We start from the raw sequence: 21,118 nt of genomic DNA on the forward strand, positions 1-21,118 counted from the left end.
CTAAAGAAACCCAACCTGGATCAAACACTACTTGAAAACCACCGACTGGTATCCCTGCTTCCATTCATGGCCAAGATTTTGGAGAAAGTAGTGTTCAGTCAAGTCCTAGACTTTCTTACTCAAAACAACCTCATGGACAACAAGCAATCTGGCTTTAAGAAAGGCCACTCAACTGAGACTGCCCTGCTCTTGGTCGTGGAGGATCTCAGACTGGCTAAAGCAGACTCTAAATCATCTGTCCTCATCTTGCTGGATTTATCAGCTGCTTTTGACACTGTAAACCACCAGATCCTGCTATCTACGCTTGAGTCACTGGGCGTTGCAGGCACTATTATTCAATGGTTCAGATCTTACCTCTCTGACAGGTCAGTCAGGGTGTCTTAGAGGGCAGAGGTGTCCAACCTACAGCATCTAAACTCTGGGGTACCTCAGGGCTCTGTTATTGGGCCACTTCTCTTCTCCATCTACACGACATCTTTAGGACCAGTCATCCAGAAACATGGATTTTCCTACCACTGCATTGCTGATGATACCCAGCTATACCTCTCTTTTCACCCTGATGATCCCTTGGTTCCAGCTTGCATCTCAGCCTGCCTGTCAGACATTTCACACTGGATGAAAGATCATCATCTTCAGCTTAACCTCGCGAAAACGGAAATGCTTGAAGTTTCTGCCAACCCGACCACACCATAACTTTTTAATCCAGATGGATGGAGCAACCATTACTGCATCCAAAATGGTAAAAAGTCTTGGAGTAACGATTGATGACCAACTAAATTTCTCTGACCACATTTCTAGAACTGCTTGATCTTGCAGATTCGCACTCTATAACATCAGAAAGGTCCGACCCTTCATATCTGAACATGCAGCTCAACTTATTGTTCAAGCTCTTGTTCTCTCCAAACTGGATTATTGCAACTCTTTACTAACCGGGCTTCCAGCTAATTCTATCAAACCTCTTCAGCTGCTTCAGAACGCTGCAGCACGAGTGGTCTTTGATGAACCCAAAAGAGCACATGTCACTCCGCTACTCACCCGTTTGCACTGGCTGCCAGTTGCTGCTCACATCAAATTCAAAGCTCTGATGTTTGCTTACAAAGCGACCTCTGGCTTTGCTCCTTCTTATCTGCTCTCACTTCTGCAGATTTATGTGCCCTCCAGAAACTTGCGTTCTGTGAATGAAAGTCGCCTCGTGGTTCCATCCCTAAGAGGCAAGAAATCACTTTCCCAAACTCTCGCATTCAATCTGCCCAGTTGGTGGAATGAACTCCCTAACTACATCAGAACAGCAGAGTCACTTGCTGTCTTCAAGAAACGACTAAAAACTCAACTATTTAGTCTCCACTTTCCTTCCTAATCTTAAATGCCTCTCTGGCTATACCACTAACTGTACTCTCTCAAAAAAAAAAAACACTACTAATGCTTTGCTTCTTAGACTTTACACACCTGAAACTTGTCTATAGCACTTGTTCACTGCTGCTCTTATAGTTGTGTAAATTGCTTCCTTGTCCTCATTTGTAAGTCGCTTAGGATAAAAGCATCTGCTAAATGACTAAATGTAAATGTAAATGTAAGTATTAAAAAGTGAAAATTTGATTTATGATTATTTTTCTGGCAAATTACTTTTGAACCCTTAACAAGTGGGAGGCACATATGCAAACTGTTGTAATTCCTACGTTCACCTGATTTGGATGTCAATACCCTCAAATTAAAGCAGACAGTCTGTAGTTAAAGCACATCTTGTTTGTTTCATTTCAAATCCATTGTGTTGGTATATGGAGCCAAAAATGTTAGAATATATATACAGTTGAAGTCAGAATTATTAGCCCTCCTGAATTATTAGGCTCCCCGTTTATTTTTTTTTCCGTCAATTTCGGTTTAACAAAGAGGTTTTTTCAGATTTTCAGATTTTTTCAACACATCTCTAAACATAATAGTTTTAATAACTAATTTCTAATATCTGATTTCTTTTATCTTTGCCATGATGACAGTAAATAATATTTTACTAGATATTTTTCAAGACACTTCTATACATCTTAAATTGGTATTTAAAGGCTTAACTAGGTTAATTAGGTTAACTAGGCAGGTTAGGGTAAATAGGCAAGTTATTGTATAAAGATGGTTTGTTCTGTAGACTTTCCAAAAGTAGACTTTTTTTTTTTATTAAAAACTGAAAAATAAGAAAAATATTATCAGACATACTGTAAAAATTTCCTTGCTCTGTTAAACATAATTTGGGAAATATTTAAAGTATGTTATAAGTAAGTATATTTATATGTGTATTTTTATTTTTTAAATTAAATATATATTTATATTGTTATATTCTTATGTTTGTGACTTATGAAAATTCTATGTATATCTTAAAAAAAATTATTGTTTAATTTTGAGATTCATTAGTTTGATTAATTGTGTGGATTAATACTGGGAACTAATTGCGTGAGTTTAAAACATGCAACCACAATAATAGAGAAGATACTGACTTGACAGTTATCCAGAAATGATTGTCAACATACTCCAGATGGATGATGAGCCACAGAGGGTTATTGCTGAAAGGGTTGGAGAGGCATACTATACTAGCCAGCATTACATAGCTGTACTTATTTTATCTGCACTGAAATCAAAACGTAAAAGAATGCAAAATAAAATAAAATAAACACTACCACCCATCACTGACAAATGTAGTTAAACTTAAAGCAATTGTTCATGCTAAAATGTAAATTCTGTCATTCATTCTCAACCCATAAGACCATCTTTAATTTTCAGAACACAAACTGAGATTTTTTGATGAAATCCAAGAGCCCACTGGCTGACCGTCCATAGGTAACAATATCAACATTGTTAAATGCAACAGAGGGAAACCCCTGGTGTAAATTTTTGAGAACTGACAAATATTTCCTAGCAGGTACATATTGCTACATTTTATCTGTAATGCTACGGGGCAGTACTGCTGACTGCTTACCTCCATAAGGCCCGCTTTTCCGGCATAACTGGTTTGCTCACTAGCTCACGGCACTAGACTTGGGAGGCGGAGCAGAGCAGACTGGAGTTCAAGTCTGATGAAGGATGGTTTTAGAAACCAAAAAAACAAAACCCTAAAAATAAGCGTAAGGTCACAGTAGATGCATGTGGCCACGATGGCTTTTTTCTGCTAGTTTGGTTTTGAAAAGACTATCGATTAGGCTTATGGAAGGGGGTGGGTCAGACGATATCAAGCTGATATATTATGAATGACGACAAGCTAAGCTGCTTCTCTCATGGACACGCATAAGAAGGATGTTAATATACGCAGAAATGTATTTAGCAACTTCTGATGGATTTATGAGAAATGGCCCCCACGTATAAGAAAATGTACCCAAACGGTTCTCAGAAATGTGACCCTGGCCACATATTTCCAGTGAGCCTGCTCAAAACAGTCCATGTGCCATTAGTAATTCAATCGAAACATTATTAGGCTATGAGAATACTTTTGTGCACACACACAATGAATAAAAAATAACAACTTTATTCAATAGTTTTACTCTATTTAGAGTCAGTGCTCTTTGTTTCCAAAAGAGGAAATTGTACACAGGTGATTTTTAATTTTTGGTGTGAACTACCCTTTTAATAGAATCATAATGTGTATACTCCTGGCTCGCATTGCATGTTTTTGTTTACTTTATCTGGAATATGTTCATAAAACTATTAACACAAGCCATTCAAAAGCACCTAGAGTACAGCAGTAGAGCTAAAACTGCTAATTGTTTTACGCAACACCCTTAAATTTAAAAAGGGAAACATAAGGGCCATCTTGAGGAAAAGACTCTATAAGGTGTTTTATGGAATATATTAAACTGACCAGTAGTTATGGTTTTTCTTTCCCTTACTTATTTATTTTCGGCACATGTAGCCAAATCATGTGTGATCGGAAAACTAGTGTAATGGCGGTACACCATCTTTACCAGACTCCACCTCTGCTTTCACTTCACCCCGAAGCACCATCTGGCTCGCTTTGGACTAAGGTATTCGGCAGGCCAAAAAAGGCCAGCCGCTGGCCCTGAGAAAGCCCCACTTTTGCCCGATCAGGGCCCCGGAAGTGGCTGTGGAAACATGACTGGTCCTGGCTGGCATTGGCACGCTTGCTTTAGGCGCGACAGTGAAAATGTGGCTAATGATTAATGGTCAGACACTGTATTGATCACACTTTACATTAAGATTTCATTAGTTAATCTCAGTTAATGCATTTACTAAGATGAACTAATAATGAACAATACTTGTACAGCATTATTTTAATCATAGTTTAATGTTTACTAATGCGTTCTATTGTATACTCAAAGTGTTCGGTAAAACTTTATTTTGATGGTCTATTTGAGTATTAAGCCCCGTTTACACTGTCAGGTCTTGATGCCCAATTTCGTTTTGTTACCTGTATCTGATTTTTTTGCCTGTCCATTTTGTGACCCATATCCGATTCGTTGGTTTACACTTGCCATACAATTTATGACATCACGCATACGTAATGGTGGGTTCTACCATCTGCGCCACACTAGATGTAAGAACACGATGAAAGAAATTGTCTTGCTTTTAGCTTTGCGAAGTATGCGAAGTTTGCCCGACTTTAAAATCTTTTGAGGCGAAGGAGTAGGAGGAGGGAAAGGGCCGTCATTGCAGCTTGCGCCTATGGTTTACATATGGTGTCCTCCACCATTCAGAGAAATTTGTGGGTACGAGAGCGATCTCAGGTCTGGTGTTGTTGTTGTTTACCACATAGGCGTCTCCACACACGCTCTTCCTTCTACGTCATTAAACCGCAAAGAAGTAACATGTTATTGCAAGTTTAATGACGTACAAAACGGAATGCCTCAATAAATCCGATCTGCCTGTTTACAGGATAGTCACATATCCGATTTATATCTGATTTATTTCCACATATGAAGTAGGCCTGAAACCGATTTCTGAATATCCAAATGCATGCGTTTTTTTCGTGTTTACACGGTCATAGAACAGATACGATCTGTGTCACATATGGGCAAAAAATCGGAATCGGGTCACATTTAACTGGCAGTGTAAACGGGGCCTTAGTAGACTGATTGCTTAATATCTGATGATACTGCTCCTTCAACAGACATTTAACTGACTATAAGAAACTTTGCAAGTACATGTCAACTTACACTAACCCTAACCCCAACCTAATAGTTTACTTATAATCTAATGAGAATTAGTTGGCATGTGGGTGCATTGTAACTTAAATTTAAAAAACGGACCATCAAAATTAAGTGTGACCGATTATTCAAATAAATTCATTCTTGTTAACATTAGTTAATGCATTGTGGGTTAACATAAACTAACAATGAACAACTTCATTTCACATAACTAATGTTACCAAAGATGAAGAAATACTGTAATAGATGTATGTTGATTGTTTGTTCATGTTAGTAAATACATTATCTAACAGGAACTAATAACTAATACATGAACCACTACAACCTCTTTCCGAATAAGATGATTTAACATTGATATAAAAGTTATAATTCAAACTATTTCATTTTAATTATATACAACAAACTTTAAATTCTAGTTGTTTATGAACTTTTTGTTTATTTTCCTTTATTGACTTTCATTTATCTGAACGTTTAAAGATAATGCCTACTGGGCAAATGAGATGAGAGACCCAGATGAAAGCAGCCTCATAAGACAGATATCTCAATGGTGAAGTGTACTTATGAGATACCGCCAACTGATGCAATCCTTAGGGAAGGAAACTTCACTGGCCACTAGACCTATTTAAAACCCTCTGTCACAATCCCTCAGCTTTAAAATAAGGATAACGGTCAAGCTGCCTGTTTCGTCACATACAATCCTTTCTTACAACTGGGTGGAAAATACACTGGCAAAACTGGACTTGTATATGTTATTTATATTAGAATAAAAATCATAAAAATCTGATGATGTTAGAATGAAAGTGCTTTTCAGGAAAAGAAACATAAATTGTGTATTTGGCAGACACATTGTTTTAATGAAACATGGTGTGTGACTTAGAAATATGCAGGAGAAACAGTGCTTCAAAGTTATTGAGTAAAACCTATTGAGTAAAACCAGAGTACAGTTTGTGTGATATTGTGTGATCAAGAGAAGGCAATGAAAAGGTTAGAGTCATGGAGGAACTTCTCTGTACATTGGCTTAACATGTTTTAATAAGATTATACATTACAGCAAGTTTTATGCCATTTAATATGTTTTCCGAGGACAATTCTGTTTAACAAAGTTGCACAAAGTCCTTAAATATGACTTTTTTAGCAGTAAAAAATTTGAACTTCAAAAATAATTTACATTTCCTGAATTACTAATTAAACACGTTGACAAGACAGTCAACATGATATTGATTGGACATGTTGTCCTGTAATATGATACTTTATATCAAAACTTTCAAAATAAATTAATAATTAATAATAAAGCTTTAAAAAATAAATTAAATCAAAAATGGCTTTTGTAGTAATCATTGATTAGTTTTATTTATAAATCAGACGTAACGGAGTTGTTTGCAGAATTTTGCAATCACATGTTTCCCAATCATGAATTCAGTGGTTGCTTAAGCTGCTAGGAAACATCTTGGTTATGTACATTACTCTCGTTCCCCGAAGGAGGGAATGGAGACATTTATGTGAAGTTGATCGACTAGAAGATTTTAATCGCTCTGATTTGTATAAAAATGGGCCAATGGAATGCATATAAAGTTGTGAGCGCAGCTCTCACAGGTGTAGCTACTCCACAAATAGGAGTATACTGTAAAAGGCTGCCTTTGAGATCAGCTCATCAGACTATACTCGCTGAAGAGCCTAGCATTCAGCAGCAGATTCAGCCCCTGTGGCAGGGGGACATAAACATTTCTGTCCCCTCCTTTTGTACATAAACAAGTGTGTACGTAACCGAGACTTTTCAAGACGATCGATTTGAGGAGACCCATTAAGCATTTGGGGCAATCTGAGTCAGGCAAGTAGTGTGAACACACAAGCACCACCAAAGGCATAACCATCCAACATCCCTGGCCCTAATAAGCATGATAGGGAAAATAGTTTGGGAGATTGTTCTCTCTGGGAGAAAGCACGTGAGGCAGATTAACCCTCTGGGGAACCGGTTGACCAGGTCATATTTCCCGACCGTTAGGCCATTTACAGGTTCATGGTAAATGGAAATGGCTGCAGTGTAAACCTTCAGTATGGAGGGTGACAGAAGTACACCACTCAATCAATAGTATCCACCTCAGGGTCTAGGTCTTCCTCGTAGAGGTGGCTCTAGCCTGGGTGATGTTGTTAACCACCAATGCTGCTAGATCACCTACGTTTTCCACGTTTGGTCTATGAGTGTACAGTTGTACATAAGATATATTTCTGTTACTATTTTAGAATGCATGTTATCTAAATGTGTATAAAGGTGGGGAATGTCTTTTCTTGACCCTGAAACAGATTTTTATATGTTTTTTTATATGAGGGTTGAAATTAAATGTTTTTGATTTCAAGCATTTTTTATTGACCCACACAGTTATAAACAGATTTAGCATATTTATTTTAGCCTGAAAAAACTCTTTTAAATGTTCTTCTCTAAAACTCTCATTCTAATAAAAACTCTCACACTCAAGTGTTGAAGCATTGCCTTAAATGAGATAAGAATGCTAACATTGTGGTATTTACTTTCTTTGACATAATAAACTTTAACATGTTTTATCAGTTCCTCATGTTTTAGTACTTCCATGACTAAACGTAAAGGTAATGTAGATATTCTAGGTTGCCAGAGTGAGACAGACATTTTAAAGTTTAAAATATGTTGGATTAGCAATAAAATAATCCAATTTGAAAGCACACAAGGTGGAAAATGTGGTGCTGAACAACTATTAGGTTTTAACTATTCCCAAGTTAAAACACCTGGCACCATATACCACAGAGGAAAAAAAAAACTGGAAGTTACTGCAATAGGAGAAATCACAGTGTCTCTTTCTTCATACAGTATACACAAAATATGTTTGTACCTAAGAGTATGAGAAAGAAATGCAACAAACAACTTATTGTTTTATGTTCAGACGCAAATGCCTGTTGTTTGGAATCTGCTGCCTGTATGAGAAAGAGTTCTAGGAAGTAGTTATTTCAAACAATTTTGATGACAGACGCTGAATCAGGTCAAAAGTTTGTGGTCAGTACAATTTTTAAATGTTTTAAAATAAGCTTCTCCTGCTCACGAAGGCTGCATTTATTTAATCAAAAATACAGAACACATTGTAAAACTGTGAAATGGTATTGCACTATAAAATAACTGTTCAAAAGCAGTTTATAATTTCTTTTAATAATTTATTCCAGTGATTTTATTTATGAATTTTCAGCTCCATTACTCTAGTCTTCAGAGTCACATGATCCTTCAGAAATCACTCTTAATATTAAATATTATAATAATTATTATTAATATTATTTTTAATGGTAATAGTAGTAAAAGTAATAATGACTGGAGTAATGATTTCATTTGAAACTACATACAATAAGAAAGCAGTTATTTAAAATGTTAATAAATATTTAACTATATACCTTTTTTATATTTAATAAATTCCACCTTGAGAACACAATTATTTTCTTTAAAAAAAAAAGAAGAAAAACCTGACCCCAAACTTTAGACCGGTAATGTATGTATGGTGAGATAATGGGTGAGCCCATGTGTGAGGTAGTAGAAGTCTGGTGGTTGTGGATAGTGGATTAGCAGACACTGGTTGTATCTGTGTCAATGATAGCAAGGTTTAGGGGAGGGGAAATGAATTATGACCGAAAAAAGTATAGAATTTTGCAGGAAAGTAAACAGATTTACCATAATTCTGGGTCAGGTCAGAACAAAGGGTCATTTTTGACCCTCTTGGTTTACTCATGCTAAAGTGAAGGTTGGATTGATTGGGGGGTCAGGTAGGGGGATTGTTTTTATTGCATGAGAAACACTTGCCAGTTTAAAAACACACACAGTCAGAAATTGGAGACTTTTGCTTTGCAAATACCTCTTTCTCAAAACACATTAGCAATGAGCAACTTACACTTAATGGTGAGGCTAGAGTTATTTCCTTATCAATTCTTGCATGTGTTTTGTTATAAATGTTTATTCTTATTATCTTATAATATTTAACCCCTTGAAAGCAATTTAACCCCTTGACAGTGCAGTACGAACACCGTACAAACAGAATGTTACACCAGTTATACAATTAAAACAACAGTGTAAAATCTCTGTGTGAACGCAGCAGCAGCAGTGCTTGTTTATTTTGTGCTCTATAACTCCTCCCCAAACTTCCCTGTATTTCAGATTAACAGATCATTGCAATGTATTTTTTCAAGTAGAACTCATTTCACACAGTAGACAACATTTATATTTAGCATGCCTGATAGCGTTGTGCTCAGATTTACACTGCATGATTTTCACTTGCATGAAGGAGCAGAGTTTCAACTCCCATTTCTTGCATTTGTGAGCAAGGGAAATCAGGGCTAAAATTGCTCAGTGCAGCGTTTGGTTGACTTCAGACCCCTACTTGGTCCTTATCACTTCTTACATGTGTTTGGTTGTGAAACAGTTTGCGGAACAGACAGACCTGTCTGTGATTCTTCCTATTGTAATAGTGTATTTTGCAAGTAAAATCTCCTGTCACCAATCCGTCATCCAATCTAAACTCAGAAGAAACTAATTTCTACCCCTGCTTTGTGTAGTGTGAAAACAATGGCGATCCAATGACTTTGAAAGTGAAAAAGTGGGAACTTAGCATTAAGAAAGTTAGGCATTAAGTAAGTTTGGTAAAACTTCTGAAAATGTTTACCGATTGGGATTTTAGTTTGCACTCAGTTTAAACACTTTTAAACGATGGTCAGTCTATGCCTTTATTTTCATGTTCTCTGTTTTACAATTCTGTTACTTGATTTCTTTCCTTTAATTGATTAAGTTTAGACACATGAAGCTGGTCAATTAAAGAATTAAGAAGCACACCCTTGTTGATGATTAGATTTAGACCCAATCATAATTATTTTTTATACGCCCACCTCTTTGTCTACCCTATACCCTACACCCTTCCCTTGACCCTTAAATCAGAGTGTAAAGGCGTAGGGATAAAAATAATCACCTATGAAGACAGCTCTACACCCACATATATATGCTGTTGCTAGATGTCATCTGTAGTCATATTTAACAGATTAGGCTGCGGTCACACTGGGCTTTGTGTGTGCGAAATTCTGTCGTACGGCGCTGCGAAAAGGGGTGGGATTAAACAAGATGATTAGACATTTTAAAAAGCCAGCGATTGCTCCTTATTTAAAATTTCTGTCCACAGAGGTTGTGTTTTGATCCTCGGTTAGTCTCACGCAGTCAAGTGATGCGATTTTGCAGGTCAGAGTTCACCAAGCTTGAACTTTGCACTGCAGCAGCATGCGAAACTTAACGCATGACCCTGCATTTCCGGCTTGACACAGTCGCAAAGTTGTTTTGCACAGTATTTGGACATTAAAAAAAAGCTTATGGTGGATCATATTTCAAGATGGCGAGGCAAGGTTAGGCATTCTGTAAAAAACTAATTGCCTTTTCTGACTGGCTAGCTTATTCTGTCAAGTAGGCATGGGACGATAACCAGTTTCAATGTTTACCGCGGTTTGGAAAAGTCAAAGTTTTAAATGTGTACGTTTTTTTTTTTTTAATGTTTTTTTTTTATGTGTTGTATATAAATCTGTGTTTTTGAAGGCAATGAAGACAGCAGAAGTCAATCCTTTATTTGAATTATTTAGCCTGACATGTTCACTGTTCCAAAATATTATAAATGTTTCCTAAAATAAAATGTGTTGTGTTCAAAGGGGAAAAAAAGTTGTTGTTTACATTAAAATATTTTTTATTTTAGAGCAAAGATCACAATACAGGTTATCATGCCATCCGAAACTTATACCGGCCCATGCTTACTGTCAAAGTCATCAGGTAACAGAATTTAAAACATGTTTTGGTACTGTCATGCAGCAATTAAACTAATTGAATACATGTGTATTATGTGAATCAACTGGAATGGTGTTGTTTTTATTTGTATTACTTTTTTTTTGCACTGCTCAGAAACATATTGATGCCGCATTGAAATGGATTTGAATTGTTTATGTTGCTTTATGATTAACCCTGGGGGCATCAGATTGCATCAGTGATTTAGTTGTTCACGTTTTAGTTGTTTTCAATCTTGTATCAACAAGTGATTAGAATTAACACTGTGGTTAAATGCACATTCAGCAACATTGCTATTGTTAGGCTAATATTAACCAAGAAAGCTGGGATGATATTGAACTAACATCACATTGTAACACTGATTTACAATACAACTGACTGACATTTTATGGGTCATCGTTAATTAATGTCAATCAAATGCAGCAACATGGAATCAGCATCAAGTCTGATTTAATGACCACTATTATTACTATTGTATTTACTAATTATTACTACTGTATTTACAATTAATTTATATTGTAATTAAATTATTAATTGAGTGTATCTTTAAGGTAGACATATGAAAGCTTATTTAGCTGCTGTCATGTTAAATCAGTGTCAAAGTGTACTAGTGATTTTACCTTTTGTTCAGATGTCAACATTGTTTTAAGATCAACACATATCAGTGCTGTACAAGGGGCTAACATTTTAACAAAAAGAGCACATAAAAGATTTTCCCCATGAAAGTACATCTCAGTAAATAAGTTAATAAATTGAATACAGAAACAAATATAAAACGGAAAAAACACTTTACAAGCAGTTAACAATATTAATATCACATTTCTTTTCACAAATCAAATATTTTATAGTAGGCATTATGTTATGCTCAAATGCAGTAAATACAGTAAAATAAAGTGAATAGTTAACACCTAGTAATCATGATGCGTATCTTTCTTTAGGCTCTTAAAATGAACTAAAAGATAGAACAAATATTATTTTGATTAAAATCCATTAAGAGTGAACATGAAAGGAACTTTTTTAAACACACAGAATCTACAAAAACAAACTCTGTAAAAATATTGCCTCTAAAAGTGTTTCTTTCTTGTGCCTTGTGCAGGTCTCAACACTTCAAAGAATCCATACGCTTTATCCACGAGTGTCGACTTAATGGAGGGGCATGTCTAGTTCATTGGTTGGTTCATTTGCTCTGTGGCATTATGGGTATTTTGATATGTGGTATGATGTGAGCCATTTTTAATGGTATCATAGTTTTACTATTGTTTAACTGCAAAATCTGGTCTGGCTTGTTGCATTATTTTTATAATTTTTTTTGCATGCATTGGCTTGTTTATCAAGTCATTCAAATCGTCGTCTTTCTTTTATTTTTATTTTTATTTACAACTGTCTGTGTAAAATTAAAAATATGTATGACATTATTCTCATGACATATCACAATTGATGTTCCAACCTAACCTAACAAGCCTCTTTCCTGCTCTAGTCTTGCTGGAGTGTCTCGAAGTACCACTGTGGTGGTGGCTTACCTCATGACAGTCACCAGCTATAGCTGGCAAGAGTGTCTTACTGCGGTGAAGGCTGTGCGCTCTTTTGTGGGCCCAAACTATGGCTTCCAGCAGCAGCTGCAGGAGTTTCAGATGAAACAGGTGTCAGAGGTAAAATGAACATTTAAACAGATTCTGATATCCGGAACAATATGTACAATCTATAACATGTTTTACAGTATATATTTGGATAACCCTCTAAATCTTAAACAAGTACTCATTTCCTGATGAGCCTATTGTTGCTTACCACTACCTATGACACACAATACTGATGGATATCAGGAAACCATAGTCAAGGAGACACTTTGTCCAGTTGTCCAAGACAACATTAAGGGCATAATCATGCTGGTGGTGGCACCTTTAAGATGGCATTTATGAATTTTGAAAAAATCAGGATCAAATTTGAAACGTCATCAAAATGTTACTTTAATGTATGATGCAACTTGGTAACATGCTTTAATATATACAGTCAAGACACAAATTGTTCATGTTTGTATCTGTATATACATACATACATAAATAAATTTTCCTTCGGCTTAGTCCCTTATTTATCCGGGGTCACCACAGCGGAATGAACTACCAACTATTCCAGCATGTTTTCACCCAGCGGATGCCCTTCCAGCTGCAACCCAGAACTGGGAAACACCCAATATATTATTATTATTATTATTATTATTATTATTATTATTATTATTATTATTATTATAACCTTTATTTTACCAGGAAAGACACATTGAGATTAAAAATCTATTTTACATGAGCATCCTGGCCAAGATTAGGCAGTATACATGTCACATGGGTCTAACAGGCAACAAACAAAAAAACAATTAACAGTTAACATGAATCACACATTGACAAACAAACTATTCAAAACGTCTACATGCCTGTGATTCAATTTCTAAGCCATTTATACTCTTTTTGAAAGCATTTAGTGAAATCAATACTTTAAACTTTAAACTTCAACTTCGTTTGTAGATTATTCCATGCAAAAAAGTGCTGCAAAATTAAAAGCCTTTTTTTCCTATCTCAGTCTGCACTTTAGGAACAAAGAGTAAATAAATATCCTATGACCAATGGCCATAGCTAAGGACAGGTTTTTTTTACTAAATGTAATTCTGTAGATATGATGGGAGTAAACCCAATATGGATTAGTAAACAAAGACATGCCAATGCTTAAGCCTGTGAATGGACAAAGCAGACCAACCTAGTATACAACACACAATGATGAGTAAGGGATTTATAAATCTTAGCGCACCATGGTAAACAGTATCCAATGCATGCAGACTCTGAGACGAAGCATGCATATAGATAACATCACCGTAGTCCAATATCGACATAAATGTTGCATCAACCAGCTTCTTTTTAGCATCAAAAGAAAGAAGCCTAAAATCACTTTTAATTTTTTCACCAATTGCTGAATGTGACAACTAAAAGAAAGTGTATCATCAATTAAAATTCCAAGATATTTGTACTGGGACACCAATCTCTGCACCATGAGTAGTGGTAATAAAACCTAGCTTTTGCTTAGTTTGTTTTGAATCTGAAAATAACATAAGTTTTGTTTTATTGGAATTTAAAACTAGTTTTAACTCAGATAAATTATGCTCAAGTACATACACTCTTACATTCCTACTCATTCACTACGGCCAATTTAGTTCATCCAATTCACCGGTACTGCATGTCTTTGGACTGTGGGAAAAACTGAAGCACCCAGAGGAAACCCACGCGAACACGGGGAGGACATGCAAACACCACACAGAAATGCCAACTGGCCCAGTCGGGATCTTGAACCAGCACAAACCATTGTTATACAATAACTTGCCTAATTACCCTAACCTGTCTAGTTAACCTTATTAACCTACTTTACATTTACATTTAGTCATTTAGCAGACGCTTTTATCCAAAACAACTTACAAATGAGGACTTAAGCCTTTAAATGTCACTTTAAGCTGTAGAAGTGTCTTGAAAAATATCTAGTAAAATATTATTTACTGTCATCATTGCAAAGATAAAATAAAACAGTTATTAGTTAGGCCCACATGGAATCTGCGCACGCAGATTTTCCGCAGATTTCCGCTGGTTTTTAGCCCATCATTGATTCTGTTTGTTTACTTGTGTAAATGTGTGTACATTTATATTTATTCAGTTTTTAAATCAATTTCAGTATAATTATTGACTATATGAAAATGATAATATAATTTATTCACAACACAGTTTGTAAAGTAATATTTTCAGTCTTTTAGTAGATATATAGAAGACTTGTTTTGTTTACCAAATAAAGTGGATCTAATTGGATTTGCATTGTAAACATTAAATACAAGTTAAAAAGGTATTACTTTTTAGTTCATATATTAAGGTTTTAGTTATCATACTCCCATAATCATTCCGCATAAATCGCAGGTTTCATACAAAATTCTGTGCAGAAATAGCAAATGATTCCGTCTGGCCCTAGTTATTAGTAATGAGTTATTAAAACTATTATGTTTAGAAATATGTTGAAAAAAATCTTCTTTCCGTTAAACAGAAATCGGGGGAAAAAATAAACAGGGAGGCTAATAATTCTGACTTCAACTGTGTGTGTATATATATATATATATATATATATATATATATATATATATATATATATATATATATATGTATTTATTTATTTATTTATTTATTTGTATATAATTATTATTAGCTCTGTTGTGTAGGCCAGTTCCTCAAATGGTTAGGTTTCAATTGTAAACAAATTTGAAAAATTAACTTTTTTCCCTAGTATTACTATTATTATCTTTTTGGCTGGAAATGACACTTGCGAAAGATATTTGCATATTTGTGGAAAAAAATCTCAGATTTTAAAAATATTAAAACAAAAATTTTAAGTCAGAATTTGCCAGGGGTATGAATAATTTCAGGCTTGACTGTAAATATTAATGGGCTTTTGGACTTATCAACAGACAACAGAATAAAATTACCTTCAAAAAACCCAAAATTATTTAGCAAAAGAACAAAATAGAACATACATGTGACGATATAGACATGCATCTTTAGCACACTGCAAAGACATCTTATGGGAAAGCACAAGAGCCTTTGTTGATTCTTTACTGCATATGTACCACACAGGACATTTTGATTATCAAGAAAATATAAAAACTAAACGCTTGGTTCTATCATTTAGATTAAGAGCATCAACATGTAATAAAAATTAGAGTGCATTTTTATTTCAGCATACATTTATGTATTTTGTTGTCAAGTAATTTAGGGTGCTTTCACACTAGCACTTTTGGTCCGCGCCCGGGTTCCTTTGATGTCAGATTATGGTACATTTAGCTAGTGCGAACGTGTCTTCTGAATTATTTTTGCGACATTTCTGTATGTCCATAACCAAAAGATTCCGTAAAAGCAGAATGACCACGTTGTGCATATGTCTTCTCATTTTGTCGCTTTACTTTCCTGTCCGTCACCTAGCAATAGCCGTACACACAACAGCAGCTTGATGACCCAAGCGTACCAGGGTTTTGTGAACACAAACCACCCGAGAAGTTGTCAAGGGTGGACAATCAAACTTGGGTACGGTCTTGGGTACGGTAAGGCAATTGAACCAAGTGTGAAAGCATCCTTAGTTACATATTTGAAACTATCTACAGTCATTTTCATGATTGTAGTCAATTGAATTTTTTTTGGTGGAGTTTTAGTTTGCACCACTGTTTGTTGCAGACTGTTTTAGAATACATAGAGAGAAAGTTTTAGAGAGAAAGAAAGAGGCTTATCTTCCATTGTTAGCTAAAAATAGTGCATTAATAAGTGCTAAAATTTCATAATCTACATTTTTACTCTTTAATGACTTATTTTCTGTTTGTCACAGTCATTCGCTTTGGTTATAAAGGTAGATCAATGTGCAGTGTCGAGTGTTCTTACATGTGTATTCATGCTGTAAAGGTGTGAAGTTAGTCTTCCTGTTGCAGTTGTCCTCAGCTTTGGGGCCACAAACCAGAGCTGATGTGTGATCTTAAAGTGACTCTAAAAATCACTTGAACATTTAGTTGAACTTCATGAGGATGAAGGGGTAAAAATGAGTGTATAAGGGGAACTCAGATTTGATGGGGGACTTGCTGATATTGCATTAGATCAGCGCAGCACATCACGTGAATGTCATTACTGCTAGAAGCTTGCAACATATGCCTCTGAACAACGAAAATATGACTTTTAACTTTGTAACGGTAGTTGATTGTTTTGCTGTGATTAAAGGGGATTCACTGTATTACTGTAGTTCTAGTAGGTTTTGTATTATGGTGGCTTTCAACTGAAAAAAAAATTATAAAATAAATAATAATAATAAGGTGAAACAGAGGTGAGACTTTTCATGCATATAATTTCAAAGCTAAAGTCTCACCTCAGTTTCACCTTATTTTTTTATATTACTATTTGCAAAAAAAACATCAACACAATAAGTGCATCGTGCTTCGCCATAATTAATTTTGATAAATCTGTACATAATTTTTTAAGACACTTAATATAAAGTGGAACCAGTCAAGTGCTGTAAATGTATGTGACTTTTACTGCAGAAAGATAAGTTCACTTAATTTCAAGTATTTAGAGTACTGTACGTGGTTTCTTTTAGCTAATATTTAAGTTTATATTCATTTATTTTTATTTATAGCAATGTACTAGCAAAACACCTGAAAGAGTACCATCACTCAAAAAAAAATACTAATTTAAAATGAGCTGAATTCGACGAGCTGAATTCCATATTTTTGTTTTCCAACTTCCAAATTGTTTTTATGTTAATCCACTTAAAAATAAACAACAAAAATTAATTAATTTAACCTAATCTATTTGAGTTGGGACAACATGAAGAAATTGTGTGGAACCTGGCATTTTTTACAGTGATTGAACTACTTTTTGGCAGTATATTTTTAGTTTATAAAAGTATAGGCTACTAATGTATTTTAAGCCTAATCTGTGTAAGGGACTGGTTTAAATCAACCACTTTCTTTAGTTGCAGCTAATTCCAGCCTTATAAATCTGCTTTCACACAATTAACATTGTATAAAGCAATGAAAAATAAAGGTAGCTGGACTAATTTTCAAGTTTTAATAATGCGAACATATTTTAATGAATTACCAACATGGCACAGGCCATTACATTCAATCACTTTCATTTTCTACACTGAAAGATCATCTGAAACCCGCTATCTTCTCCAGTTATACCTGTCTAGATCTGCTTGCAGATTCCTATTGATACAGCAGCAGCATGTCTTAAATGATAACAGCAGCTTGTGCTGCAGTTACTGGCAACAGCCAGTCCATACTTGCTCTGCAAAGGATATACATTAACACAGACTTATTAATTAACATGCTACCATTTATATATTGATTGTTTTCCCCCAAAGTTGGAATTGCACTGAAATGCAAGGGAACTGATACTGTGAGAGTTCATTGATCGTTCTTGCCTTTGTTACTTTGCTCATTTCTGCTTCACTTATAAAAAACATGCAGCAGTGAAGAAACTTGGGAATTTATGATGCCCACTTCCAAATGTCAGTCTCTTTGCAGACTTTGGTCAGTCTCATAGTGAAAGCGCTTTGGATAGGTAACAGAAGAGAAGTGAAACAAAGTGTTTGTCTCTGATCCTTTATAAGGCAAATAAACATTCGGATGCTCGATTTACTTTTACTTTTAATGTGTTAAAGATATAGTGCATGCCAATTCTGTTTTTCTAACGTAATTTTTAAAATGTTAACCAAGAAACTTCTTCTTCTTTTCTGCTCTGGTCTGTGAAACTCGGTTGTGTATGGAGGATATGGAAATTTAGAATTTTAGGGAAAAAGGAAAACAAAAATGGAAAAGAAAGAAAATTACTTCTGTAACACTTTACAATGAGGTTGTATTAATAATATATTTACTAACATGATCAAACAATAAACAGTACATTTATTCCAGTATTTATTCATATTTGTTAACATTAGCCAATAAAAATAAAGTTGTTCATTGTTAGTTAACAAGCATTAATTTAGATTTGAATAATGCATTAGTAAATGATGAACTATGATTAACAAACGATGTACATGTTTTGTTCTTTATTTGTAAATACATTATCTAACAGTTAATGAAACCTTACTGTAAAGTGTGACCAATATTTCTAGCATGTTATAGCATTTAGATCAGATTCTGTACTAAGATGACGAACAGAGTCAAGTTTTTATTTTGACTGGCAGCCACCGCAACAGGACTATATTTTAGCAGACAGTTTATTTGAAGTCTTAGTGATCCAGAAATGCTACTGCTTAAGTATGAGGATGTATAACATGTGCAAACATGTATGGCAGACTTAATCTAGAATGGACAGTCTGACTGGAAACAAACCGGATGTCTGCCCTCCCACTCCATTCCAGCTGAGACTCTGAACAGTGCTCAGTGCCAGGGATTTTCCACTGCCCTTGTTAAAACATGACATAGTAGCACTAGACTGCTTAAGACATTAATGAATGCTGAGGTGCTGCCTTTCTGATGTGTGATGCAGAGTTCTGTGGAAGTAGCCCACAGAGGTCAGGCTTATTAAAACATGGTGATACTATTCCCAGAAGAAAACCCCAGATGGGATCCTTGGAAAAATTCTTATACACTATTCAACCACTCTTATGTTCACAGAGGAGTTCTGGTTTGGAAAAGGAACATTTGCTCCATTTGTTCAGACCAAAAGTGAAACTGATTTGTGACAAATTAACTTTTAGACATTCCAGGAAAGCCTGTAATCGCTTCCAGTGAAGGCATTAACTGAGGCTTTTTTTATTGTGTTAATGAAAAGTTGTCACTGTAGCTTTTATTCATATCATAAACTGTACCTGCATGAATATGATTGCGTTAACTGAGTCATCAGAAACTGTAACGTCTCTGAGTAATATATACTGCAAGCTTCAGTTTGATGACAGAGCAGGATATATAAACGCTCACTTTCCACTGCTCTCTTTCTGTCTCTTTCAGTATCAGGCATGGTTGCGGTCCAGCTATAGATCCAGCCCATTTAAAGACCAGGAACAGGTTGAAGCTTTACTGAGTCTGTTTGCAGAACAGCAGCAACAAGGACAACAAAATGATCCGGAGTGGATGAGCCAGGGCTCTCGCATCTATCCTCTGTCCTACAACCAATACAGTGCCTCGGGCAGCAACAGGTGATAGCAGTCTTGACCCCGTCTCCGCTGTCCACCTGATTTAAATCCTGACTGGACTATTAGAGCATGTGTGGCGATCACACGTGTGCAGATCATTTAAAAAAAGAGATCACAGAACACTTTAGATTACAGTCATGCTGATGTGAGCATTCTGAAAGCGTTAATAGTGAATTCATTAACCATCGATGACTCAAAGAGTATTGGTTCCTTCATAAGTTGTTGAAATCTGATAGAGTTAGTCGCCAGCATTGCTGTATTTTAAAAAAAAACCCATCCCCCACTGCCCTACCCCCAAAATGATAAGGATGTCTTTAGATCTTTTAGTTGTTCGACATTAGATTGATAATTGATCAGTGATAAAATGCACTAAACGCATCAATTGCTTTATGAAATGCAGTCATTGGACTGCTGATGTGTGATTTTTGCTTTGTATTCTATATACTGTATAATGTACTGTTGGTCTCTCTTAGCATAAAACATGCCAATAATGTAATAAAACAAATTTAAAAGCAATATCCACACTTGACTTGCTCAATTTAGTCGAGTTTTATCATAATAAAGTAAAACAAAACCTTCTGCAGGATATGTTGTTATATAGTTTATATTTGTTGAGTACCTCATGCAGTGAAGAATTAAGAACGATAGAGTAACTTCTTTATGGAGAAACGCAGGCATATTTTTTTTCCCACTGCAGCATTAGCACTTCCATTTTCAGTTCTTAATTATATTTATAAGGAGAATTTCAGGATACAATTAAACATTTTTTAATTGACAGCTAAAATTCCCAAAGACCATTTAAAAAGAATAACTATTAAAGTAAAAACACTACTTATATGGAGTGCAATAACACACTAACTAATGTCCTAACAACACTTTAGTTAACAACAATATGTTGACTTTATTTGTAAAAACAAATCCTTACTATTCAATTGTTTTACTATTTGCATACTGTGCATTTCTTATTCAGAAAACATCATTCTTTTTTGTATGAGTACCGTTTTCCCATCTTTCCTAACATTTTTGATTCAGACTCTTGGATAAAATGTGTTTTTGTTTGATTAATTTGTGATATGCTGACTTTTTGGGAGGTTATTTGTGCTCAAAAGTAGAAGCCGTGGTTAGGTTGAGGATTGGTCTACAAAGTTTGGTACAATTGACTGTGTAAATGAATGAATGAATGAATGAATGAATGAATGAATGGTGACACACTTATTTGGCCTTTTAAGGCTAATTGTTTGCATGGTTTTGTCAATGAAGCTAAGCAATATCATAGTTGATGCAAATATTTGGGTTTGGTTATTTATTTTCACTTCATATGCATGCTTTCAGTAAAGTTAGCTAATTAGATTGTTGTTTACAATTGTTTGCCCATCTACTTCAAACTACTTTGAATGAGAAAGAATGGGTTACAGTATTTTGCTCTTGCAGCTTCCTCTCACACCATCTTCAAGTAAGAACTCCTTCACGA

At 35.1% G+C, this 21,118-nt stretch overlaps 1 protein-coding gene across 2 annotated transcripts in view; it reads left to right on the forward strand.

Annotated features, from left to right (window-relative positions):
- dusp22a (dual specificity phosphatase 22a) overlaps positions 1 to 20,165 on the forward strand; it is a 43,303-nt gene extending 23,138 nt beyond the window's left edge. For both annotated transcript variants that reach the window (XM_056477956.1, XM_056477957.1), the window contains 3 exons: positions 12,053 to 12,127; positions 12,434 to 12,605; positions 19,463 to 20,165. In XM_056477956.1, the coding sequence (XP_056333931.1) occupies positions 12,053 to 12,127; positions 12,434 to 12,605; positions 19,463 to 19,654 (439 nt within the window). In that variant the 3' untranslated portion in view covers positions 19,655 to 20,165. The remainder of the gene's footprint in view (positions 1 to 12,052; positions 12,128 to 12,433; positions 12,606 to 19,462) is intronic.
- The last annotated feature ends 953 nt before the right edge of the window (positions 20,166 to 21,118 follow it).

Source organism: Danio aesculapii, chromosome 18 (assembly GCF_903798145.1).
Source record: "Danio aesculapii chromosome 18, fDanAes4.1, whole genome shotgun sequence".
Lineage (NCBI taxonomy): Eukaryota > Metazoa > Chordata > Actinopteri > Cypriniformes > Danionidae > Danio > Danio aesculapii.